Below are 27,776 nucleotides of genomic sequence, written 5' to 3' on the forward strand. Positions count from 1 at the left end.
TTTTAAAGTCTTGGGCCTAAATAAAATACTGAATATTTTACTGTCACTGTTTCCTGTTCGATTTTCAGCAGATCTCGTATCTGAGAAAGATAAGTATATCCTAAATTTTTCTCGCAAATAGTTTTCAATTAGTGTATCACTACTAGGGAAGGTCCCTCTACGACTTGATCCATGGCTATGGACAAATTCTCCATCAATTTAAAGGACTGCAATGTCTTTCAATGAATGCCCGTTTCCAGCTCTAGTTTATGTGTGGTACAACTTACAAGATATAAACTCTGCATTAGAAGAAAATAATGTATCTCCTCAGAATTCCTCCACGAAATTCTGTACCTAAAATTTAAGAAATGCATTTTCAAACTTCCATAACACCCATTCGAATAACACGTATTTTCTAATTCCTCAAACAGACCGTTTACCTTAATTCTCTTAATGTCATTGGCTTCGACGTGACACAGTTTATTCGTTCGTCTTCTTGCCATTCAATGTGACCACTTTCTTAGTACAAACGACTGTCCCTGAGCACTTGCAGCGTAAGCTTTGTGTACGTTATGCCTGTAACCTTACTCAAGCACACGACACACAAGTCCCCAAGATCCGAGCTTTGATTATGATGAATGTATGTAAAATTTTGTTTTGAGAATTAATAAATGAATAATTTACATAACAAACTTTTTCCCAAGAGAAATTTATGTTGTACAAAAAAAAAGTCACTTCATTGTAACACATTAGAACAGTGCTCAGTTACATCTAATAATGAAATAAATATAATAAACTTTATGGAGAATCATATAAGAAATTACTTTGTACTCTCAGCATTCGATGTTTATTAATATTCATGCATCTTTATACATATTGCATTTACCCGCGTAATAGACGCACTTTTTTTCGATTTTTATAACAAAAAACTTAGGTGCGTCCTTTATGCAAGGAAAAAAATTTTAATGTGGGGGGGGGGGAACACACAGCTCGAATGCTGAAATAATCGATAGAATACGTAACAATATATGAACTGCTACTAATTTATATATCGATTGAATTGCACTTAAGACTATCGATAGTTAGCAGTAGTTGTATAAACAGATGATAACTGTAACAATAAATACAACGACAATATGACAAGACACTTTATTGTTATTATTAACACTAGCCTTACCTCATTCACTGTCAGGTTCAGTATCACTGCAGATACGTTTTGTCAAAACGTACTCACTGTTTTCTACTAGAAGCATCCATAATACTGTCATGATGGTGACATCTATTACAAAAGTTAATAACAGAGTATGATGGACCTCAATATAGAATTGTGTTTTTATTTATCTTTATGGATAAAGGGTCTTTTATATATTCAGTAAATCTATTGCATGGGGTCAATGGTCAATGAACACTGCGTAAAATTCATAATCTTCTACCAGGTTTGAATTCATTAGATTTAGAAGAAAGCACACTACCTAGGAGAGCAGTTTAAATTTTAGATTCTAAAAATGTATGCTGCAAATAAGATAAATTCAATATTTTAAGATTTTGAACATATTTTGTTAAGTATTATACAATGATACTATTTTGTGATAATTTCTTCAAGATCAATCTGCTGAAAGTACATAGCGACAAGATAAAATTTTAGATCTGCATTTCGTCACACTCAGTGCTTTAAAATTTAGTTTTAAAATAACAAAAACTCAATTATTTATTAAAATGTTTGGGAACAATGATCCAAGTTATTGTAAATATGGAAGTAAAAATTAATGCAAACAATTTGAAATTGACACAGCATATCTTTCAACACCCCTATTATACAATGTAATAAGCATGCAGAAGTAATATTGTAAAGTTTTTGAGGAAAGTTTATTTATAGGCTATTTATGAATGTTTAAAACTGAGCTGCATGGCCAAGTGTGCATCCTCCTATCCATCATTGTTGTTGAAGGAATTGGCTACTCTCTGAAGAGCTGAGGAAATTCATTGGAAATCTCTCTCACCAACTGCTGATCATGTTTGCTTTGCTCTGTTTCCTCAGAAGATATCCTGGTGAAACATTTGAGAATATCACCTCTTCGGTGATGATGATCAGAATATGGAGTATTTCGCATTACAAGTCGACACAATTCCAAGTACTGATGCCTTCTCTGTAACAAAAGAAAATATATTTTCTGCACAGCCATGGTAATACCATCATGGAATACAGCACCACTTTCCAGAAGCAATGGTAGCACTACCACAGCATATTGCAATGTATACAACAAACTAAAAAGAATTCCCTATATAAAAACTAATTTCATTATACATATGGATCAATCACCCGCCGACTGTCAGTTCTTCTAAGGTTCTAATGGTAAATTTATAAAACAAACGTCTCTGCCTTACAGTATTGATACAATGAGACGAATGTTTAAATGACTTGACTGAAATTGAATCAGTCGTAGCTAAAAGGAACTAAGACAATTTTCACAACTTTTCAGGAGAAGCAAAAAACATTCCACTAATAACACAACATTGGATTAAAAAAAAAAAAATTATATTTTCATGTTATAGAAGACAAAAGAATATTTAAAAGTCTTAGTTCCTTCTCCCACCGTTCGATGCACATGACATCCGTTGTTCAAATTGTTGCATAAACCAAAACTGCATATTTTGACTTAGTTCCTCTTAGCTCCGACTGATTCAATTGTTAAAATTCTGTTATCTTCAGGCAAAACAGAAAAGTATCATACAAGACGTACTATTCTACGAGCCCACGATTCAGTACCTATTAGCGAAATACAGCATTGAAAAAATCACAGTTACCAGTCTCTTCTTTGGAGTGAGAGGCACCATTCTGAAAGCCTTTGTAAAGTGGAGGGAAAAATACAAGCTGACGAGAGATCTTCAAGATGCCATCGTCACCACCATTATAAAATTTTCTATAGTGATATTTCGTCAACATCTTTATGGCGTACATTCAATTTAAATTATACTTGGTTCTATTTTTTTTTCTTATGTCTTAATCACTTTTGTCTGAAACCTGTTTATATAATTTTTCATTTTAAATTTTATTCTGAGCTATTCTGTGTCGCAGGGCAAACCCAAAATATTGGGTCAGACCAATAAATTAAATTAGGGTAATTCATAAAGTAGCCTATGTCCTGCACTTTCGGAACCAGTTCTGTAGGTCATTTTATGCAAAAAAAAAAATAAATAAATACATAAATAAAAGAAAAATAAAAAAAAAAAAGACCTATGAACATAGGTCTGATGATCAAATTTAAGGAACTACAGGTATTTAAATGCTAAGAAGAAGCACTTGTGAGCAGTATTAAAGGGAATCAATTAAAAATACACAGAAAGATTAAAAATATTATTCTTACTTACTTACAAATGGCTTTTAAGGAACCCGAAGGTTCATTGCCACACTCACATAAGCCCGTCATCGGTCCTATTCTGTGCAAGATTAATCCAGTCTCTATCATCATATTCCATATCCCTCAAATCCATTTTAATATTATCCTCCTATCTATGTCTCGGCCTCCCCAAAGGTCTTTTTCCCTCCGGCCTCCCAACTAACACTCTATATGCATTTCTGGATTCGACCATACGTGCTACATGACCTGCCCATCTCCAACATCTGGATTTAATGTTCCTAATTATATCAAGTGAAGAATACAATGCGTGAAGTTCTGCGTTATTATACATTCAGAAATTTAAAATAAATATTATAGTCCAGACACATAATCTGAAGACATTAATTCATCAATTTAAGCACAGAAACTTAACCATAAACAAAAGCATAAAAGATGTTTTGAATTCAATATTTTCTAATGTTAATAGAAAAAAAAAAGGTCAGACAAGTTTGGGGGGCAGTGCCCCCACCATGCCCCCCATAACTCCGCCTGAATCCTGTATATATTATTAAAATCCATTCAGAACAAATAATAAGAATGACTACAAATGAACTCTCCAAGATTTTGTTACACCATAATATCGGTACATTATGGGTGAAAGCAACAAATATTTTGGTACTGTTTTCTGAAATAAATGTTGAAGAGTACAAAGGAAAAACAATCTAAGTCACAATGCAGATACGTGGCTAACAAGAAAGACAGGCTATGACGCGACGTTTCATTCTTAGTCATAACATGGCCAACCTTGAACAAATTTAACATGAGTTTAATATAGCAATTCCTTTGTTTTTAGAACTTTGAACATGTATTTATAAAAGGCGATTGTCAACATGGCCATGACTAGACCAAGATAAGCATGTGACTCCGATTCATGTCGTAGCCTTTCTCGTTAGCCATGTGCTCATAAGAGTGATATCATCTAATTCAGTATATTATTGCAAACTTTAGTATTTTTCTTATCAAAACGGTAAAGGAGAATTATCATGACGGATACAGTCATCCTTTCCTACTTTTCAGTAGGAACAGCAATAAATTTTCCAGTAATATCCTGAATTAGAAGATATCATCCTCAAGAGAATCGTGACTTTGATTGTTTTTCCCTTGTACTCTTCAATTATTATGAAGTTCAGGTTGCAGTTAGTGAATGAGAATGATAACACAATCACCTCTGATGCAAAGCCCAAGAGATAAAATAACGTAAAAATTCAGTCATAATATAAAAGAGCTCAATAAAGAATGGAAATGTTGTTAAACTATTACAACTTACCACATCTCCAGCTGACAGATCTGCTAACTGTCTGACAATAATATCTATGAGGACCTTCGTGTCATTGGTATAGAACAATGTGGCAGTCTCCGTACTCTTAAACAAATCCACAAACAGTTTCAGAACTGAATGTGGAGGAGCTGGCTGATGCTCAAATATTCGAACTGGATCCTCTACAAGAAAAGCAATATGACACCAACATAGAAACCTCAATATTGTTCTGCCTCAAAATTTTAATAGTTTTTCATTATAAACAAGTTAGAAACTTGAGACAGCTTTCTTTTTAAATAATTAAGGTTGAAACAGCTACAGTGATCTACGGTAATGTGTATTTAAGCCGTTTACACAAATTTGGACCATGGTAAAATACTAATTTTTATTTCATTTATACTGTATTTTTGATGAAGAGAAAATACTTGTCTTTTACGAAAACACTCGTCTTTTATTCACTGACTTACAGGACTATCCTGGATCTTTAAAGATTAGCTCTAAAGCTGTACTGAATATCAATGTTACTCACTACAGTAAATTATTTCTTCTATTCATTAGTTTAATTGACGACCCATCCACTAACCATATTTTGTGTTCTGTCCATAAGAGGCTTTTGTGGAGTCACATAACATTGTTCTCCTTGTTCACTTTGTCTTGTATATTTAATAGACTCGAATATGTGCTAGTTTAAATGTTACATGTTTCAATACTGACAATGTAAACAACATAAACGTATTGTTAGCAGAGAGACACGTAGACCTAACTCATCAGAATTGTCCCGAAATGCTTTAATTTCATATTTCAACTGAAGTCAGTTCCCATATTCTATATCGTCGTTGTTCCTGCAATAACTCCTATGTGACATATTTATCGATTTTCAGATTTTTGCTCTATTAAATAACTTAAATAGTGATACAGCAAATAATAAAATCTCCTATATGTAATTATATTTCTTTCTTTCGAAAATGTAAGAATTCACAATTCCCTATGTACGGCTGCCATAGGACGAATAAATGTATTTTTTCTTCCTACTGAAAAATTGTATATTTCGCACATGGGAGTTATTGCAGGAACAACGACGATATGCATTCAAATATTTCCAGGAATAGTCTTAACATTGGCGTAGAAACATCATCACGTCCACATGTTGGACTAGTCCCCTATAAATTATTATAAAATACAGTCAAATGTTTTTTACGTGATCTTCAAGAGTCCTCTATAGAGAGGAATATAATATAAATATTTCATTCACAATGCTCTGCAGGTCATAGCTATTCTTCTGAGTAACGTACAGTAGTTGAAATCACAAGGTAGGCCTATAGAGACATGCAAAGCAAAATCTCAGTAGGACTAGAAGACCTGCAATTTTGCCTTGAGGCCACTCAATCAGGAACAGGATTCTTTCAGGTGATGTAAATCTACAATATGGGACCTTGTTATTGTACCTGTCCCCCACCAAAAAAAACCTCTCAATCAGGTTTGAACCTACAAATGTCAGATTCAGTGAAAAGTTTAACACACATGATAATCCCTTATATCACTGGGAGCAAATGACTTGCTGTTGATGTATTTGCGTAGATATAGGCTACACACTCTAAATAATAATTCCGTTGTCAACGAATTTACTGGAAAACGTATTTACGACTCCAGTTAAAGTTACAAATTTCGAAGAAAAGCTGAAGCCATTGACATATCACTCCAAAATTTATTTAGTTACACAAATGCAAAAACAGTCAGTTTTCTTATCAAACTCTAATCCAGGCCATTAAATCAAACTAAAAAATGCACGATAAAACGAATTTAAACTCTAAATAACTACAGAGTTTTTCAATGGATCTCAGTCCACTGCAGAGTAAATGGTAATGAGGTAACTGATATGTAAGCAATCTGTATAAACTTTTTTTTTCTTCTACATAACTACTAAAAAAACTATTTATATGCAACATCTGAAATTTCTCTGAATAAAACAGAGAAATAAAAGAAGCAAAGCAACATAATAAAGACGCGAAAAATAAGCTTTTGGAATATTTGAGAAGGCAAGGAAAAAGTTCCTTAAAATATCATTAATGCCAGATGTACATTTTTACGACACTACATTAATGAACAAGAAAATGTTTTTAAAATAAAGTTTAATGGGAAAATTGCAGGTCTTATTTTAAAGTTCAATAATGAAATTACATGCTTCTCGTACAATAACAGAATACTACTAGAATAACATAATTGTTCACTTGACGATATGTGTCAGAGGAAGAACAATACTGTTTATATGCATCTAAAGTCTGATTAGTGTAATATGTAGCTAGTTGGTGATGTATGCAATTGAGGGGGGAAAGGAACTAGCCATCCTACCCCATTATCTTCTGGCCTAGTTGCCTCATGGTGTCTTCTTGGTAACACTTGTGAGATTCAGACCTGTCTTCGGACAGGTGACTAAACAACAATAACATTATTGTATAGCGCATATATAGGTCAAAAAGCATAGGTAGATATAACAGATCAGTTAGAGAAGCAAGATACTATGGTAGGAATGATCATGATTTTAATATTAAATGTAGGAAACGAAGAACGAAAAGCTGATGCTCCCATGTTCAGATTGGTTACTATTCATGATTGTCTAAGTAAGTATTTTCAAAGAATTGGTAATTTTGATGGGAGAGACACCTGATGAACTATAAACATACAGTGAAGATCCTTTTTATTAAAAAAAGTTTTTGATTTGAGACAACATTTTTTTTTTATAAATATTGTTCTTTACACAAAAAATATAATGAACACAGTATTCAATTATGGAATTTAGTATGGAAACAGAACTGTCTTTTGTTTTTATATTTTCTATATTTGTTTCTCTCATGAAAATTTTATTATTCAACACTTCTCCAGCGAAGCTAACACAAGTTATAAACAGCTAGTTCTTACTTTCTGATACAAGTAATGAATTCCATTATTTAATTATGTCGGAAAAATTAATATTTAGAAATTCATGTAACACATAATAGATTAATAATGTAAATGTATCTACCAAATATCATTCAGCACTGACCTGTAAATACTAGGTACGCCATTAATAATCCTCACCTTCTCTATTGAGAAGCAGCAGTATCTTCTCTGTGAATGTTTTGGCTACAGTCCTTTTTACCAGCGCTTTCACCATAATGTTCTCAACATTTTCTGTGAATTGGAGATTGTATGATAGTACCAAATTGAGAAACAAGTCTGGAATCTGCTCTTCAACATCTGTATCTGGTGGTGTTTCAATCAGATCAAACAGAAACGAAATGAAGTCCACGCCCAAATGTTCTATAAAATGAAAGAGAGCAAATAAAATTAAAACATTTCCATATTAAATTATAATTGTAGCACAAATGTTGGAAAAATATTCATGAACTTATAACATGCACATGTTATACAATAATAACCTTCTCAATACAGACTGGGGCGTTCAGAGCACAAGGTAATCAAGTCCATTTTTGGTCAATTCGAAGATATTTCGTCTCTACATACCTTAGATGAGGCTACTTTCAGAGCATAAAAGAATCATATCCACACAATCTTTGCAATGGTGCAGATGTTTAAAATCACACTCACCTTTAATGGATTATTTAACTATGCATAAAGATTTTAAGTCTAATTTTCTCAAAAGTTTTTTTTTTTTTTGTGACTTCATTCCCTTGTGCTCTGAATGCCCCAGATAACTTACATATCATCGCTTCAGTTCTTAATGGTTCTATCTCCATCTTTTTTTAATTGAGTTAACTGTAAAATGCAATTCTTACTATTATAAAGTTTCTGAATCTATCATAATATGCTAAGAATTGTGGACAGTAAGACAAAAATCAACAATTCTTTTTTGGAAATCGTATTATATGTCTTTCACGTGTTAAATTTTATGTTACCTTGTTAACATGTTTCTGCCTGCTATTGGCCATCATCAGAACAGGTTGTTGCTGGTCTTAGCGCCTTTTGTTTTGTTTCCTGTAGGGGTGTGTTTGTGTAGTGTAATGTGGAGTCAAAGAGTGTGTGTGTGTACTGAAATTGAGTTATGTGTCGATAATTTCATTTGGATGTGTTTTTGTGTGTTTGTATATTTCGTATTGTTCTAGCGTGTTTAGTTTCATAAAATTTAACACGTGAAAGACATATAATACGATTTCCAAAGTGATATAGTGTTAAAAGTTGTGTGATCAAGATACAGTAATTCTTTTTTGTTCAAACTCCATAAGTGTGGTGTTATTCAGTTCTTTTTAGTTCTATGTCCATAAGCCAATCAAAATACTAGAATCACACCAAATACCTTATTATAATAATACCGGACAGCTAGTGATTTGCATGCGAATGGCACAGGTACTGTTATCTAGGTGGCAGGGTGTGCTGAAACCCGCAAAGCAAGCTGTAATCTACTATAATGTAGATTGTTGCTGGGCTTGTAAATAGTTTTATTAATTAGTGCTGTGTTAAAATGTCAGGGTGTATACGTGCTATTTGTAACTGCTACAATTACAGCATTACAAACTGCTTCAAATCGTACTTTCGATTTCCGAGGGATCATAAAACGTAAGTCAACAAAATTCTTTAGTATGCCTTCATCTCTGTGTTGATAGAACAATAAAAATTAGCTTCTTTATTTAGGCCTAATAAATGAATAGAAGTTAAAATGTATTGGAAATTTTAAAGTTCTATCAAATTAAGTTTTACTGTTGTCCAAATGCCTTTACTAATTATTACAAGCATCAGATTACTACCAGTTTTATCTTTGCAGCTGTCAGCAATGGGTATAAGAAGCATTATTGTAAATTCATTCTTAATGTCAGAATTAATTTTGTCTCGCTAAAGCAAAGAAAAAATATGTACTGGTAACAATTAATTATGGTAAATAAAACGAAGTATGCAATATTTCTCATAATATGCAGCTCTGATATAAAATTATAATGTTACATTAAATACTATTCAGCATTTCGTGTCTCATATATTATTTCACATTAGTACCTCACGATGTAAACAATAGTCCGATTCCACTATGTTAATATTTGTATTTGTGGTCGTAATACCACACTTCTCTGCTAGATGTCAAGTCCGAAAACATGGTTTCAGGAGGGCCTAGAGAAATTGCCACATCAGTGACGCAAATGTATAAAACTTAATGGAGACTATATTGAGAAAGTGGATGTATCTGCCGAGGCATAGAGGTTCTCGGTGAGTGTAAAAAAATTAGGTGTAATTCAATATGGAACGCCCCTCGTACATATGACTTATTAATAAGTGTGGTAACCTGTCTCATAATTAAAACCTAAAAGTTTAGTTAATTTTTTATTTGTGTCACAATTTCATGAAACAAAGATTAAGGATGTTCACTTTATTTGTATCATGCATTTTTTCTTCAGAGATAAAATACTGCTCTATGTCACTAAAAACAGAATATATCAAAAGTGACAAAAGTATAGTGGAACACTGGGGTAAGAAAAGAAATGAGAACAAATATCTACTCACCCATATGGGTAACTGGCATAGGTTCACCCATTGAAAAGATCATTGTAAGAAGAAGTGAAGAGTAGTTGAGCCGTGGGATATTCCTAGGATTGGTACGCATGTCTCTGTAAGACAAAAAAGTACAATTCTCCATAGTGACAATTCATCATATCATGCTTTAACGTGTATGTTTTATTGCTTAAGGAAAGACCCAGAATTCATTTTCAGAAGGTTTGCACATAAGAGCCAATATGAATTATTTACAAAATTTGTGATTTAATTCAAAATTTCAACAACTTTTCTCGAAAAAAAAAATAAATAAATAAACGCTGTTTCTTATAACATTCAATCACCATTTATCCATTTAAAATTTGTTCTTACTAAATTTCTAGATGAAATTAACTATAAATAAATGAATGAATCAACAAGTGAATGAAAGAGTGAATGAATGCGTGAATAAATGAACAAGTGAATAAATGAATGAATGAATAAATAAATAAATAAATAAGTAAATAAATACATACATACATACATACATAAATAATGTAAATAGTTAATTAAATTTTGATTAAATCACCAAACATTAGACTACTCTGACAAACTACTGAAAAGTCATTACAATGTTACTTACTGTAGAGAGAAATTACATGTTAAAACTGTTCCGACATGAGTCAAAAATTCCCTGCACATTATAGTACCACTCATCCATGTATACTGCATTTCAGACATAACGCAAATTAAGATTTAATAGATTTATCTTCTACCTATAGTTTCAAAAGCGACTTGAATTCATTTCCCTCAACAATCAAAAAAGAAAAAAGAACAATACGAAATATACAGGCACACAAAAACACATCCACATGAAATTCTCAACACACAACTCAATTTCAGAACACATTTTTTGACTCCACATTATGCTACACAAACACACCCCCACAGGAAACACAAACAAAAGGTGTGAAGACCAGAAACGACCAGTTCTGAGGATAGCCCACAACAGGCTGAAACTAGTCAACAAGCTACTGTACCTAATATTTAATATCCGAAAGCAATAAACTGCATATTCCGAAATGATTTAGTGTTAAAAGTTGTGAAATTAAGATGTATAATGCCTTATTTTCCTTATTTATACTTCAGATAATAATGTATAAAAAAAACACTCCTAAAGTGTACATCATGAAGGTGTAAAAAAACTCATAGAAAATACCGGAATTGCATAATACCAAGTACATCTATGACTTAGAAATAAATGGCAAGAGATTTGCTTACATGACGAGAAAATTGCAGTTTGTTGTGCAATCAGTGAATGTAGAATAATCAGGTCAGTGATTCACGAGGTGACAATGAATTCTGAAAAATATATCAATGACATATTAACTCCGCTCTTCAGTGACATGACAGAAAGAAAAATTTATGGCTATTTCATGCAAGACAACATAACTGCGCACAATGAAAATTTCATAGTGACCGTATATAGTTTTAGTGTGAATCGTCGAGGACTGTGGTTGTTTTGAGCTGCAGAATTAAATCCTTGCTATTTATATCTATGGAGAAAATAGAAATATAAAGAATATGTGAGCAAATGCTTATACACTAGAGACTAGAGTAATTAGAAAATAACATTCGTGTTGAAATTTCTAACATTATGAGACAAAAACTTCTTTGTGCTGCTGGCAACTACTTCAAAATTTACAAACCATGCATCTAAGAAAAAGTTAGTTAGAAGTTTTATTGTAAGGTAAGGTAATTTTATTGGTCTTCCATCCAGTTGCCCCGAGTTCGATTCCTGGTCTAATCATCACAGAATTTGTGGTGGACAAAGCAGACATTATAGAGAGTATTCTTAGGGTACTCCCATTTCGCTCTTTTATTCCAGAAACCACCAAACATTGCTACAGCACCTTAAAAGATTACATTGAAGAAAACGAAATGATTTACCATGGCACCTTAATCACTTTAACATAAATAGCTACAGTTTACCAATATATTACAGAAAGGAGGCTGTTTCCTATGTGAACATTGTCCATATTGATCACCTCCACTACTCCTATAGTTTGTAATTAAGTCACGGTTACACTTCGTACTCAAGACAGTGCCACAATTTCTGTTATTCTTTCATATGAATTTCAAATAAATTCGATGTTTTATAAATAAAATATGTAATATTTCGTGCGAATTTTTTACAGATGAACAGATTTCTAGGAACTAAAAATAAAGCTAATGTCCTCTTAAAATAAATATACGCAAATGGACAAACAAGAGACAAATGATATGTCAAATACCACTGTTTTTTAATTGCTTTATTTTACGACACTATCAACTGTGATGTATCTAGCATCTGAATGAAATGAAGGAGATAATGCCAGCAAAATGAGTCCAAGGCCTAATGCTGAAAGTTACCTTGCATATTTGCTCTTATTGGGTTGAGGGAAAACCTCGGAAAAAAAACCTCAATCAGGTAACTTGTCCAAACAAGAATGCGAACCCAGGCTTGCAGTTTCACAGTCCGACATGCAGATCACTACTTCACGTGGTGAAATCCATAATGAAACCATTAAATAAATACAAATCCATTATCTATAATTACATATTATTTCACCTACCTATGGTTTCTGAGAAATATTCGGTAAACTTGTATTATTCATGTAGTCGCAATGTTGTTTAATTTTTTTCATGCTATAAAACTTGATGCTTCACGCTTATTCCATGCATTTTTAAATTCTTTCAATATTTAATTGCTATACTGAGGATTACAAACAGTATACAAAATTATGGCATTTAAAAATAACAATTTAATGGTCTATGTATGCACGTGGTGCCAAATTACAATTCCATTTCCACACAACTATTTCTTTTGCTTATAACGTTTGACTCAGTCATTTCCGGACCATGGTTCCTTATCTCAAATTGATACATGTGCCCTTCGCCATCATCCCTGAAAGTTTGTAACACCACCTCGGAAACACTCTGTATAAATAATATTGAGGGTGCTCAGTATCCCCATTAATTATTTTCGGGGTGCTCAAAATGCAAAGCACCCCCGAAGTCGGCACCTATGGTTCTACACATCTTATAGTTTCCAGATATGGATTTGTGAAATATAATCAACTGGGAAGATCACACCTAAGTCAAACACATGCTGAGGGAAGGCACTTCCTCCCTTCTATCAGTCGCTGCAGAAAAAATGATATCATGGTCTAATAACGCATATCAATGCTTGGCTCAGGTCTTACTTTCCCAGCTGTACATGTATGCAAGTTTGATTTTGAAATACACCAAGATTAATTTTTTCATGTCTATCCATTTTCCATACACAAATCTCTCAAGTTTAGTCTGATCGTTTTATTTTTTAAAGTTATCTCTGTAAAGATTTTTTTTTTTTTCAGATCCTCTGCAACCAAGCATAAAATTACAATTCCATAATATTATACACTGTTATTACTCACTCCGGAAGTTTGGTCATCATACTGAATTGATTAGATGTATGGAATTACAAAATACGGAGTCAAGACATTCTCTAGTGCATATTTTTTTACAGTGCAAAACAATAATTAGTCCCTATAATCTATCATAAACCATCAAGTATAGGATTACAAAATACAACGTCAAATTGTGCTCCAGGAGTATGACATTCCTCCTTAATTTCAATCAAACTATGTGCATAAACCAAAGTTATGTGGGGTAACACAGACAACATTAATGATCTTTACTTCATACTGGATAGTAGTCCAAAATTATGAACTTAGAACGCTCAAAATATGAAAACCATATATTTTTCCGTGATAAGTGATTATTTTAGTAATAAGTTCTCACTAATAAACATTGATATTTTCCTGCACAACAATTAAAAAATATATGAGTATCCTACACCTTACATATTAAGCACCTTAAAACAATAGCAATCTTATAGCTGTTGATTAAATATGCATGTACTTATTAAATATGTCAGAAAACACCATAGTTCACATTCCTTTCTTGATATTTTTCAACTTCATTTAAATTTGATAGTCTATTGTTATTATAAATACAACTGGCGCCAAAACAAGAAGAAAATGTTATACTCTACCGAGCAAGTTCCATTGGCAATATAGAGTTGAGCATAAGAGTGACCACTGAGGCATCAAGACTACACATGACACCAAAGGCTTGAAGAAGCAATTGTCGTATGGACCAGCGAATCTCCATTTGGTAATACTGCACTAGGGTACAGACTCCATTATACTTATCTCCAGCCATCACATGTCTGGAGATATTAGCATCAGCATTAGTCTGATAACAAAACAACACATGTTACAAGAATAAGCAACATCTAATTCTTTTAACAATAAATAAGAGATAGTCACACAAAAATTACTATACTGAAATCCAGATAAGAAAAATATTCAGATAAACAAACATTTGAATTTTGTTCCTTTCCTAGAAAAATGTAGCCTCAATTTGTGTAATATAATTATTAACCAATTTAACCAAAATTGTATTATTGTTCCCTTATTCTGCTATTTCATAGTAGCATGTTCCACTCAAGTGTAACTAAGTTAGAGGTTATGAGAAGGTATAGTAGAACAAGTAAATTCTTATTAGATAAGAGTCATGCACGAGTAACTTTAAAAGGAATTATCTGCACCATTTGGATAACTGTCAATTCATCACTGCCACAATACTTACTAATATAGATATAAGTTCCTGAATATATTCAATAATAGTTGTTTCATCCTCATAAAGCATCCAGCTTCTTTGTTGCGAGTCTTCCTTGCATGATGTTAGTTCTGTAAAGATCACTCTCAATCGTCTGGCATCATGAGTTTCCTCAATGATAGGCTGAGATGCGACAAGAGGTCCTTGTAAATGTGCAAGCATGGCATTCAATTGAGGAGTTACTGAAGATGGAAGAAGTTCACACAGGCCACTTATAACGACTGCCACTGCAATACGAGACATTTCATGGCTCAGTTGTGTATGTTTTCTTACCTGAAATGCACGTGTAAGAGATAAAGAATTATTTTTACAATCTCAATGTTAAATAATGTATACTGTCACTCATTTTTTTTTCGCTAAAAGATATTTACAATATTAATGAATATCGGACTTGTTTAATAGAGTGGAAGAGTTATTTACAGGGTAGAATCGCTGTATTTGAAAGCATATATGTACATAGTAACTGGACAGGGTATATATCCTCACAAATAAAAATTGTTCTATATTTTTTCTTTCTCATTTTTTGAAGGAAGAGGGGCAGAAAGGTGAGTTGTGCTATTGTCCACAGGTTTTTGTGCCTGTTCTACTTTTAGGTCAATAAATGATAACTGAAAAAAAAGAAGAAAATTTCAATCTGCAGAAGCGCAATTAAAAATTAAATATGACATAACACATATTAGAACAGCTTAAAATTTATAGCTATAATGTTGTCGCCGTCATCATCACAACCACTACAATCACCAACCATCACAATTTGAGTTACTGTGCCTCTTCAGTCTCTAGGTTTATTAATTCTTTCCAACTTATCAAAAACTTGCCTTTATTATAACTTCCTTTTAAGTAGGTACACCACAAATTTGAATAGATATCGATTTTTTATTAGAGAAATGTATTGGTATTAGTTGTTCTTGTACTCACTTATGGTGATCTATTTGAAGTATTTTAAAACAAATACAAAATGTTCGTCAAACCCATTATACAATATCTTAAAATGAAGTGTCACGATTATTCAGCAGTTCTGATAAGTCAACATGTATAGATGCCATGATGGTTTTAATCCAACGTTCAAAGATATAATCCAATCAATAGTAAACAATGAATTCATCATGACAAATTAATTTTAAGATTGCAACATCATCATTCACATCTTCACAAATTAAAATAAAGTTGCAACTACCACAGATTTACAGTGTTTAAAATAATTTGAAGTTCCATCCTTCTCAATTATGGTCCTTTTAGATCTATAGCATAAATGATAAAACTGAACTATATATACACAAAAATAGCTAGAATATGAAGAGCAGATGGATCAAAAACTGTTCAACACGAATCTTATTTACACACTCTATGGCAAAAGGAATAAATTTGGAAAGACACACAAAAAAATACAAATATGATACACTGAACACTCTAATACAAGGTGCAGCAGAGGAATCGCATGTTTTTCAAATAACAATAACTCAGTAGATTTGCAAGTTAAACAAAATTTAATTACACGGAAATAAAGCTTGTACAATGCAGTTTTGTTGACAATTCTGAATTATCTCCGAAAAATAACATCCGCAAACTCACTTAGAAATTCTGCACTGCTCTTTCCAACATTTCTTCCTCCATATTAGGGATTTCCAGGCGAATGGAATCTTTCAGTTCCTAGATGTTGCGGGTTTGTTTCTGTAGATCTTTGATTTGAGGAAACCCCACAAAAAAATAATCTCATACGGACAAGTCAAGTGAACAAGGTGGACAATTGGTATCACCAAAATGGGACTTTGTTTCAATATAAGGTTCAAAGACAAACACTCGATGCTCCAAGGTCCACAGTGTCATGGTTCCTGAAACTGCATAATCGAAGCTGTCTACTACTATGCAGCGGAAACCCCAACCTCTCCTCTTTGCTGATCGAAAAATATGAGTTTCTTCTCCTGCACCTTGTATAAAGAGCAGAAGAATTGTTAACCTTATGCTTTAACAGCAGGTGTTGGTTATTCAAAGACTATTTAGTACCGATATACATACTTTTAATTTCACACCCCGACTTAAAGAAGTTGCATCTACTCCAAAAAAGAGAGGAATGAAGTATGTACAGTACAAAATACGCTGTAATTTTAATTTTCCATTTAACATTTACTTGCTAAATACAAAGATTACGGGAGTCAATGAATGGAGCAATGGCAGAATGTAAATGGCAAAGAAAGCCGAAATACTCGTATTCAGAGATAAATTGTCCCATGAAAGAAGCATTGGGGAATTTAGGAATAGTCTTTGCTATATTAGCATTTATTAGGTTTTGCGGTAATCTTCCTTAATATACTCTGGCCAAAAAATATTATCTTCAATCAGAATACAAAATTTTACATGATTTATACCCTAAATATAAACAAATGGAAATGCCAAAAAGAGCTGAAATATTTAAAGAAAAATTGTTCCACAGTTGCTTTATTCACCATAATTCTTAATAACTGAAAATTAATTATTGTCAGGTAAAAAGGATAAGCTAAATAAGTTACAACTGGTCTACTATGTCCACATGTCCAATATACCTTCAAAATGTCAGCAAGATATCCCTGTATCAGCTTTGTTTTATAATGCAGTTAGTGATGCACGATAAGCCAAATGGCTTTTCATGCTGCCACCTGAACTCCGAATTCTGATGGGTCCAGTGCAGTGTATAATGGACAAAGATTGAGTTTAGGGTAGATTTTTACTATGTATCCCCGTTTTCTCTTGCCATCATTCACCAATTCTCAATCAATCATCATTATTCGTGGTGCAATTAATAGGTAACATCTAAGAAGACAAATATCAACAGTTTCAGTGCATTACTCTTACAGGGGTTGGGTTAGTGATGATCTAGACCATCATGAAAAAGTTTACAATGATTTTATGCTCAACAAAAGCACCCTAATCAATGTATTTCACTTACAAATTTATTATTACAACCATGGAAACCTAGGAGCTTCTGGTCTCGTCCACAAACTGTTTCCACAATCTTCCTCTCCAGGGCTGTGCCTTCTGTTCTTCCTACTTGCTGCAATTCCTGGAGCACTTGATTTCTTTCTATTTCACTTATTAGTATTAATATTACATAAGCAATAGAATTAGTAGATTAGAATGTTATTCCCATACTCTTCACAATTCCACATTATCTGCAGAGATTCAAGTTCACTTAAGCTATAATAATGTAATATACCTGCTCGACTAGCTGGTAAGCAACTGGTGATCCAGGGTCATTTCTGACTTGTGATGGCACATAGTCTTTAGAGGACAGGGACTTTGGAGATGAATTTGATGCTACAGATGTTGTGGAAACCGCTATCTTCACATCATCCTGCTTGTCCTGAGTTAAGTTGACAGTATTACAATGAGATATATCTGATGAGGTTACATGAATGACTTGCTTTGTAGACTTGCTTCCTTGTTTGGAATGTCTGTGTTTACTGGATTGTATTTTTGGTGAACTGTTGAGACTGGATTGACTAACAACCTGTGAACAATGTTGGAACATATAATAAGTACGGTACTTTAAAGCCATATCAATATCTACAAATGTAGTACTTCAGTGAGAAAAGGAATAAAAATCAAGATTATACTGTTCCCACACACTTTCACATCCAGCAACAAGAAATAAAGTTAAGTTTCCTGTCAGATCTCAAAACATAAAGTGAAATATCTTAATTCTGTTTCATAACACTATTCATATACTAAGTAGTTACTTTAAATATTAAATAATACATTCAATAATTATGTTAATATGTTATTAGAAGCGTGGATTTTGTAAAAAAAAAAAGTTTGACGTACAGAAAACTTATATTTTGTAAGAAGACAAAGGTGAGCTTAGAAACACCATTATTAAATACGATTTTAATAATAAATGAAATTAAACCCTAAAAATAACATAGGAATTATCACAGTGCCAAAAAATATAAATGTCTTTATTTCGCACCTTTCTAATTCATAATTTATCTTTTTATGCAAATTACAGGGCGTATTTATTATCCTTAAAAAATATACTTCGATTTTCACGGAAATCATTTCTGGTGCTTCAGCTGCTGTTATGCTCGTCACTGGTTCTGAAGTTCATGTGCTTAAAGTCATAGATTTATTGCACGTTATACAGGGATTCAAATCTTGAGAGTCCCCACTCTCCTGAAAACTCCCTATGGAGAAGTCTATCTACGATTCCAGGTGCTCAGGTGATCAGACTGAATGAATCTGAGGTCAAGGTAGACTTTGAAACATGAAGTGCAATAGTACGTATTATTAGTGAATACTTTCGCTGAGTACGGATCATCTTGTGAGTGTAAATTTAAATTTGCGACAGAATTTCCTGATGTAAATGTCCCAAGCAAATCAATGATAAAAGGACTACATAAGAAATCTTGCACTACTGGTTCGATGTTGGACAAAAAAGCAAAGAAGGGAAAGGCTGTTTTAACAAAAGAGAAAATGAATGAAATTGGATCATTAGAACGAAGTCCAATGAATTCTCTTAATTTTCTAGGATCACAGTGTTAATTTCACGTGTATTTGCATATAAAACAACAACAACAACAAAAAAACTTCAATTGCGACTGTGTAAGATTTCAGTAGTCCAAAAACTGATTAATCCTGATAGCAAAACTAGAAGTCAGTTTGTAATTGGTTCCAGCAATCTGATGGAATTGTAAATCCAGATCTGATTTTTTTTTTTTTTTTTTTTTTTTTTACTGACGGACCGTGGCTACACTTGTGGAGACATAAAATGCTAAAAAAAATGAAAACCATTTTTGAAATTAAAAATTTGATTCCTGATTTCGAATCAAAAAAACTGTAGCATTATTTCGATTAACTACTGGACAGGATTGCTTGGCTGCACACCTACACAGATTGAAAATATACACCTCACCTCAATGAACAATATGCAAACAACCAGAAATTATAATGAACGAGAACATCTACTACAGTATCAAGCAATAACCAAAATCCAAGGAGATATATCAATCCAGCTAATGAAGTACTATTGAGATGCTAGATGGAACACATCCAAAATCCAGAGCATTATCAAACGTCGTCGTCATTATCATCACAGTTATCATCATCATCATCATCATCATCATCATCATCATCATTTATGTGAACATGTAAATTCCAAAACAATTGTTACTGGAGTTCGAAAGCACCTCATCAGTTACATGAACGCCCATTACATGTTATTCGTAATATTCTTCGTAACATTACACATGTTCAACAATTTATTTCAACAATGCAAAGCTCAAGTTCATTGACAAGCAGATGAACATCATTTCAAACATTTGGTGTAATTTAAGATAAGGTTAACATTATGACAGCACTTAATTACTCTTAATCCTGTAGTTTAGCTCAGAAACAGCTGGCATGTGTTGAGGGCACTCGAATTTGAAACCTTGTAGAACTCAGTCTCTGAATGATTAAAGAAAAATTGTATTGTCCGTAAATTTCTTCAATCATTTAAGAAAAATTTACGGACAATCAAATTTTTCTCTGTCATATAAAACACTGTAACATTTCTAATTTTATCTTTCAACAAATAGTGATCTGAATATTTTATTACCACATTATCTTCATCACCCCGTGATGGAATGGAGGCACCACCAGTAGTTGAATATGTGACTCTATCTGCTGATGTAGCATGATGAACTTTTGGAGACGATTTGGAGGAGATGCTCACATGGAAATCAGGAGGAAGTGGAGATACCCTTTTTCCTGAGCCAGAATGCAATTCGGCTTGCCTTCGTTGTTCCACCAAGCGTAATAACAAATCTTGTCGATCTGAAGGCAAGCATCCACTGGCATGTGCTCCTTCTGCTCTAAGGACTTCCATACATCCATCTAAAAACTGTATCCGATATTCTGGACTAACCTGTATTCAAATCACCATAGAGTGAGTTGTCATTACAAGTGGTAAAGAGCAGTGGTTTCCAAAGTCTACTACTGCTATAATTTACAAACATAATTTTAATTTACCAATGCATTCCATTATCCACCCTAACGGTCTCTTTTATTTTATCCAATCTGCAATGTATCCATGTTACATTTTTACAACGAATTTTCATCACATTTCCAACATATTTCTTCATCATTTTATGTGATTTAACATGATGAATATCTTTTATTTCTGAATGCAGAGTATATATAATGGAAGTGTATTTTATTTTATTATCTTTAAAAATTATTACAAAAATTATCTCTATGATGTAGTAAATTAGAACTGCTGGTTAAGATATTTCAAAGACATAACATTGCACATTAAATCTTAATCCAACCAATACCCAAGCCACAAACTCTTTTAATGATAACTCAAAAGAGATTATGTGAAAAAAATGTAGTGGTATATGAGAATTGTAAATTGAAAATGTTACAAAATTTACTCTCAGTATTTGATCCATTAACAAATGTAATAAAGTTTAAACAAATATAACACGGATTTACAATTGCTAATACGAGTTGCTATACTGGGCTACTGGGTCAGCAGAAGTGGTGGCTGGATAGAAGGAATAGTAATTATTCTTCTACGCCTTTGCACTTTCCTCCCCTCTATGTTATTACAGCCCTTGGTAAACTAAGTCTGCCTTCGAACTGAAACTCTGTCATTTCTTCTGTTCTGTGTTCATTTCAAACTTCTGATTTCCAATTTCTTAATTTCATACTCTGAGTATCTTCTATCTTTCTTTCTTTGTTTACTGCTGCACATCTTCCCATCTGATTTTTTATTTTACACTTATCCATTAAGAATGTCTCTTCACTTTCCTCATCATGTCCAACCATTCTTGTAAATCTGGAATGTTAATGTCTTCAATGATCTGCAGATTACCATATAGCTCAAAGTTCTTTGATGTCCTTTTTCCATTTTCAACTTTTAGTCTGTATATTCTCAACAGTATTTTTCCCATGCAGTTCATTTGCATAAATCATGTTTCGGATATGTACATCACCACTAGTCTGATTATTGTTCTGTACATTTTCTACCCCCCCCCCCCAACTCCATTTTAGTAAATCTTTAGATTTCAACAGAGGATACAGCATTCAATAATGTCCGTTTCCTTCCTTGTCTCTCTTTTATTTCTTCTGTTGTCACATTGTCTTCTGTAATGACTAAATCTAAAGACTTCAATCTTTCTCTGTTGTTTCAAATTTACATGTTCCGATTTGTTTATTATTCTTGTGCGCCCATCTATTTAAAATCGTAGATGTTGTCATATTATATTTTTCTTTTCTTTTACTCTCAGTCAAACTTTCATATCTTCTTGTTATAACTGAAGAAAGCTTGCTAGTCCTGTGCATATCAATTAATCAAAACCACATCATCAGCATTGGACTATTCTATTACATTATACTGTGTCACTGGAGTTATCAGTTCTCTCCAGTAAAATATTAAACATACTGTAGAGAGAACATTATCTGGTTTAACTTCTTGTTTGTTATGTATTCTCTTGCATGGGAACACTGCTAATCCAAACAAAAAAGACAGAAGATGTAGGTACAAAATACGGATACATGAACTGAAACTCAATCCATTTAATGCTATAGTATTTAGAAACTCAAAATGTAAAATATACAGTACAATTTATTTTATCACTAATGAATAAATTAGACCTCGAAACTGAACAAAGCAGTGAACAGTAGAGGGTTGAAAGGGAATAAGGGTTGATTTTCCTGCTTGTGTTCCTGTCCTCCACTTAGTCCAAAATGTCGATAATCCAAACAAGCCCTGGTCCCAATTAGTTCAGACTAGCGTGTTTCTACTATATTACTAATTACCAAGTTTTTCTCATTTTGCAAAATTTGTATGTCTAATTCCATTATTATTGCTAAATTACTGTAATTATCTTTCCAGATTATTTTCTGATAAGTCAATTCTCTGACCATCTTTGCATTATCATCTGCTAAGATGATCGTAAGTTCATAGTTTTGGATCCCACTGTAGACAGCATCCAAACTACCCTAGATTTTCTGAATCTCTGCTTCCTTCTCATTGATTTGTGCATGTATATTTTTACAGCAATATCGGTAAACCTCCTCTGAACCTTATGGTAAGTTACCCTTTCAATATCTGCCAGTAAAATATATAACATTCTTATACCTATTATCTATTATAAAGCCTGTACCAAAGATCATAAGTTGCCCATGTTTATGCAATATTTGTTGCTATCAGATCTCATAATACCTATATCTAGCCACATATTTCCTTTATTGCTCAAATTCAAACTTTATAATTTTCCATTATCCCTTCCTGTCAGTGAATGATCCTGTTTCTCAAATTCCACGTTGTCATTCATAAGCCATGCTCCTTGTTTCAAATCTTTCCTCGTTGACAATCCACTCTAGACTGTATAGTTTTCTAAATAACATATTCTTCATAAAATTGAGTTGTGGGTCTTATAAATAATTCCAACCTAGAAGGTCAGATCTTTGCACTTCTGACATCCACGTACAGGAAGCCTAAGTTATACCCAGTGAACAATGAGTAGCTAAGGTTACAATTCCTCATACCTTTAATGTGAGTTCCAAAAGAGACTGTCTCCTCTTTACCAATTACCATTAAAAAATTATATTCTCTCATAATCATTTTCCACGTGCTACCAAAACATTTTCCTCATACCACACGGGGGAGTATCATTTACAAATCTTGCTAAAGTGAGAACATTCTGCAGCTCGTGCAACCTTGACAATGCCTAAACAAATTACTTTTGGAATGTAGTCCACAATACATTGACACTAAAGCAGGAGAAATGCAGAGATGAAGGCAGTAGCTTAGCTTTTGATTCTTAGCTGAAGAGAGATGGTAATGGTGTTACCCCTCTTTTCAGCTGCCACTTCAGCACATACTATTGTACCATGTGCACAGTAATGGCTTCAAAATTATAACTCAAATGATCATGACTCTACAATGGAAATGCAGCAGAAAATGTAAATACAATTAATTTTACTGGACAGTTGTTGTGTGTGCTAAAGGGCTAATGACTAATACATGCAGACCAATGAATAAAATTAGTGACAACATAATTTATTTGTACTTCATTCTGCTATTGTACCTGTATAGTTGTTACATAATTTGAAGGAACATAGCCAACTTGTGCTTTAGCATTCACGACTTGCCACCAATTCCGTTGCTTTGTACTGACTTGATAAAGGATGAAAATGTCATTTTCCTTGAAGCTCAGGGTCTTAGCAAATGTTGCCTTGAAGTCATACTGAGCTTTCAGCATTTCCAACTCCTCTGTAACAATATGTTGCGTGAATTACGTTGAGAATATTTATAAACTTTCCCAAACATATCAAATAGTGCAGAGCAACTACTTTGTAATAGGTACTTTAATTCATAGCTGCTAGACAAATATGAGCACATATGCCAGAAATGTCACCCAATTATGCATTGTCTCTGGCGACTTCTAAGAATAAACTCTAGAAAGTCTCCCACACCACACAAACGAAAATAGAGTTGCCAATTTTCCCGTATTACCCAAGATCAAGATTTCCAAATTTTGCCTTACTCTCCCATCCTCTGTTCATTGCACCATAATAACTAGTAGAAGTGCGTGCGTGCGTGTGTATGTATGTGTACAAAGTATCGGAAGTTTGGATTAAAATAATTTGTAATATGAATGGTTTATCAATTTAGAAGCCTATCAATGAGATGAAAGTTTTGATATTAATTAACTTCTAGGTTAGCAGGTGATGATAAATGACTGGGTAGAAAATTAAATACCAGCATATTAAAAATACAGCCTGCAACTTCTTGCTCATATGCAGTGAACATGGACATTTATTTAGTCGCATATGTCAGACATTAAAACTTCAATTAATGAAAGTATCTTCTTTATATTGTAAATTATCACATAATGCAGTTATAAAATACAGTCTAATGTAAAATTACAACTATCATTTGTAAAATAATATATCAACAACTTATTGTCAAAATTAAAATTCTATCGAATCTATGATCTCCCACATTTTTTTAACGGGTGCGGCAATGAAATGTGACAGTTTTCAGAATGCAGCTGTTTCTAGAATTTTTTTGTGGGAAAGGAAGCATTGTTGTCTATGTGAACTTCAAGCTATGCAATTTCTCCCAACATTGTAGTGGAAGTCCAGAAGACAATATAGCTAATTATTCAGTGCAGGAACTGTCTGCAAACTTTGTTTCCTGGCAAAACATTTCACGATTTGGAGACACCAAGATTTCCTGATCTGACACCACCTGACTACTTCCTGTGGGGATATTTGGAAAGTAAAGTGTATTGTAATAGGCCACACACCATCACGAAATTAAAGAAAGCATAACCATAAGCCCCCTGACCACGATAAGGTGAGTACCCACGAGAGGGATAACCAATGAAATAAGTGCCATTGATTCCGCTTTATTGCAGAGAGTTATGCAAAACTTTCAAAGTATTACATTACAAGAAAGTGTTGTTTGTCATGGAAGTTATTTAAAGAAGGCAATTAAAAAAATGTAAGTACAGATTGATAAATTGCATTGCACTGCTATTTTTTTTACAGAGTAAGTGCTTTCTTTTAATTCAGCTCAGTACCCTACAAGAAGGCTATGAAAACCATCACATTCTGTTACCGCATCCTATACCTGTAATATTATTCAGTGATAGTATAAGTTTAATATGAAAAATATCAGAACATCTTTCATAATATACTCAAGCAACAGTGATACAAATGATATAATACTGTACATAAAAAAAAGTTCTTCTTCATCCAATGGTGGGTACTTGACTCTGGGTCATTCACCCAAGCATCCCCATCGAGGAGAGATGTGCCGAGTTGTAATTTTTTTTTTGCTGTTGTAGCATTATCATTAGTGCAACATGAAAAACGGACTACGTAATACCAAATGATGATGTTGATTAATGAAGCAATACGGGTAGGGAAAGTGGGTGTAACTCACACAAACTACCATTTTTTGTTAATCAAAAATTCCACTTTGACCAACCGGGATTTAAACTCACGTCACCAGTGTGTTAATGTTGCACCTGATAAGAAACAGTATAAGTTAAAACTGCATCTATAAATTTTGTCATTGCTTTTATAACAAACATTTGATTTCGTTTCAATTTTCAATAGTGCTTCGATAAATTTGATGTGTGGGTTTCCTATTCCTAATTTTGCCAGTTTTTATAATATAAAGATTGCTTTACTTGTAGATAAGCCCTAGCCTTCAATTTTTACCTTTAAAACAGATACTTGGTGCACAGTATGCCGAATTTCTTAGTGCACTTGCTTTGCAGAGCAGGGATTCAGGTTCTATGCCAAAATTTTCGATGAACAAAGGCGGTTTTGGGGCAGGACTCATCATCAGAGTACTCTCCTTCCTTTGCCACCATTTAAATAATCAGGGCCTACGCCTATATTAGGGGGGCAAAGGCTAATTGGAATTTCCCTGTCTCTGATCGAGTCAAAAACCCTGATAGAACTGATATTTAACCCTTGATGTGAATTTCGGTGAAGTCCTGAGGGCCCAATTAGTCAAATCCACTCTCCTCACCTCCACGCTGGGGTCCCCTGGGATCTTTTAAGATTCGAAAGAGAGAGTAGTGTGCGGAAAGCAATGGAAAGCTACCGCATTTCTCCTTCCCAAGAAAAACTGCAAACATGGTAAGAAATGAAGTTGTGTTGGAAAGAATGATGCTGAAACTTATCAGAAAGAAAAAAAAGAATTGATTGGGTCACTGGCTGAGAAGAAATTGCCTACTGAAGGATGCATTGAAAGGAATGGTGAACGGGAGAAGGGTTCGGAGCAGAAGATATCAGAAGATAGTCGACATTAAGATATGTGAATCCTATGCGGAGACTAAGAGGAAGGCAGAAAATAGGAAAGATTGGAGAATGCTGGGTTTACAGTGAAAGACCCAGCCATGGGCAGAACACTTATGTATGTATGTATGTAGGTCTACCGCCGATCTATGAGATATGGTAACATATTTTTAATGAAAACAGTATGAGCATCATACCTAACCAATTATTTGGGCAGAAAAAAAGAGACTTAAGTTGCATTTGTACTGCATTTTCAGTCATAATGAGCCATGTCAACATTCCAGTAAATTTAACTTTCGCAAATATGTAGTAACTTGGTTGATGTCATACCATGCCAGACATAGTCAAATCTGAGCTTTAGAACTACAGATCACACACACAGTGTTCTTCACTAGTACTTACTCAAATCATTCATTTTTGAAGTATAATGTACAGTACTCAAAGCAATATGCTACAGTTACGAAAAAATACTTCACATTTTTCATTTTTATTATGACTTAATAAATAATACAAGTAACAAATGGCACACTGTCAAAGCAGTACTTGTTTGCAAGTTTCAAAATTATTTAAAATATGAAGTAGGATGATGGCCATTGACAAACAAGGCCGACAGCTTGTCATAGATGACAGTGCAACTACAATGTATCACTGGAACTGTTTGCTATACTCACCTCCTCTATCATTCTTCTCTGTCACATTTTCACTCATTTTAATGGGGATAATGACTGCTTTCACCAGGAACGTAACATATTGCTGATTACATATTTTCACAATAATCGACTCAACCCAAAACTCAAGCAAATAACTATAGGTAATGTAGCATATGTCAATAACCAGTAACTTAATAAAATGTACATTTATGAGTTCTCGTCCTATTTAAATTATAAAGTTATAATTTTTTTCGCATCTACATTCTGCTCATGCCTACTCGTGCTCTATATTTTAAATACCAAGAATACCAATAGAGCGACAGTAGATAAGTTTCCTCCGACATAAACCAGATGGCAAACAAATGGCACTGAAAATAGAAAAACAAATCTCCTGTGAGAAGTAAAACCATAGGCCTGTATTGTATATACCAACGAGTTAGAAAGAGAATATAGAGCGGCCATTGCGACGCCATGCCTGAAGAAAATTGAACGATCGTCCGCCATTAGCTTAAGCGCCCAAAACAAAGTGGACGTGGCGATAAGTAATGTTGG

The 27,776-nt window shown here is 33.5% G+C and overlaps 1 protein-coding gene across 3 annotated transcripts; it reads right to left on the reverse strand.

The window, feature by feature from the left end:
* Window positions 1-613: 613 nt before the first annotated feature.
* Window positions 614-27,584, reverse strand: LOC138715179 (NCK-interacting protein with SH3 domain). Of its 3 annotated transcripts, XM_069847757.1 has the most exons (10): window positions 27,246-27,582; window positions 23,844-24,028; window positions 20,363-20,671; window positions 17,984-18,277; window positions 14,764-15,066; window positions 14,165-14,367; window positions 10,120-10,223; window positions 7,711-7,932; window positions 4,645-4,817; window positions 614-2,126 (listed from the first exon to the last, which is right to left on the reverse strand). In XM_069847757.1, the coding sequence occupies exons 1-10, from the start codon at window positions 27,280-27,282 to the stop codon at window positions 1,935-1,937; spliced, it is 2,022 nt and encodes a 673-aa protein (XP_069703858.1). In that variant the 5' UTR covers window positions 27,283-27,582; the 3' UTR covers window positions 614-1,934. The 3 variants fall into 3 exon arrangements, with proteins under 3 accessions (XP_069703858.1, XP_069703859.1, XP_069703860.1); XM_069847758.1 differs by lacking the exon at window positions 23,844-24,028; XM_069847759.1 differs by lacking the exon at window positions 614-2,126 and having other exon boundaries at window positions 4,681-4,817; window positions 7,676-7,932; window positions 27,246-27,584.
* Window positions 27,585-27,776: the final 192 nt, after the last annotated feature.

The sequence above is a fragment of the Periplaneta americana genome, chromosome 15, assembly GCF_040183065.1.
Source record: "Periplaneta americana isolate PAMFEO1 chromosome 15, P.americana_PAMFEO1_priV1, whole genome shotgun sequence".
Lineage (NCBI taxonomy): Eukaryota > Metazoa > Arthropoda > Insecta > Blattodea > Blattidae > Periplaneta > Periplaneta americana.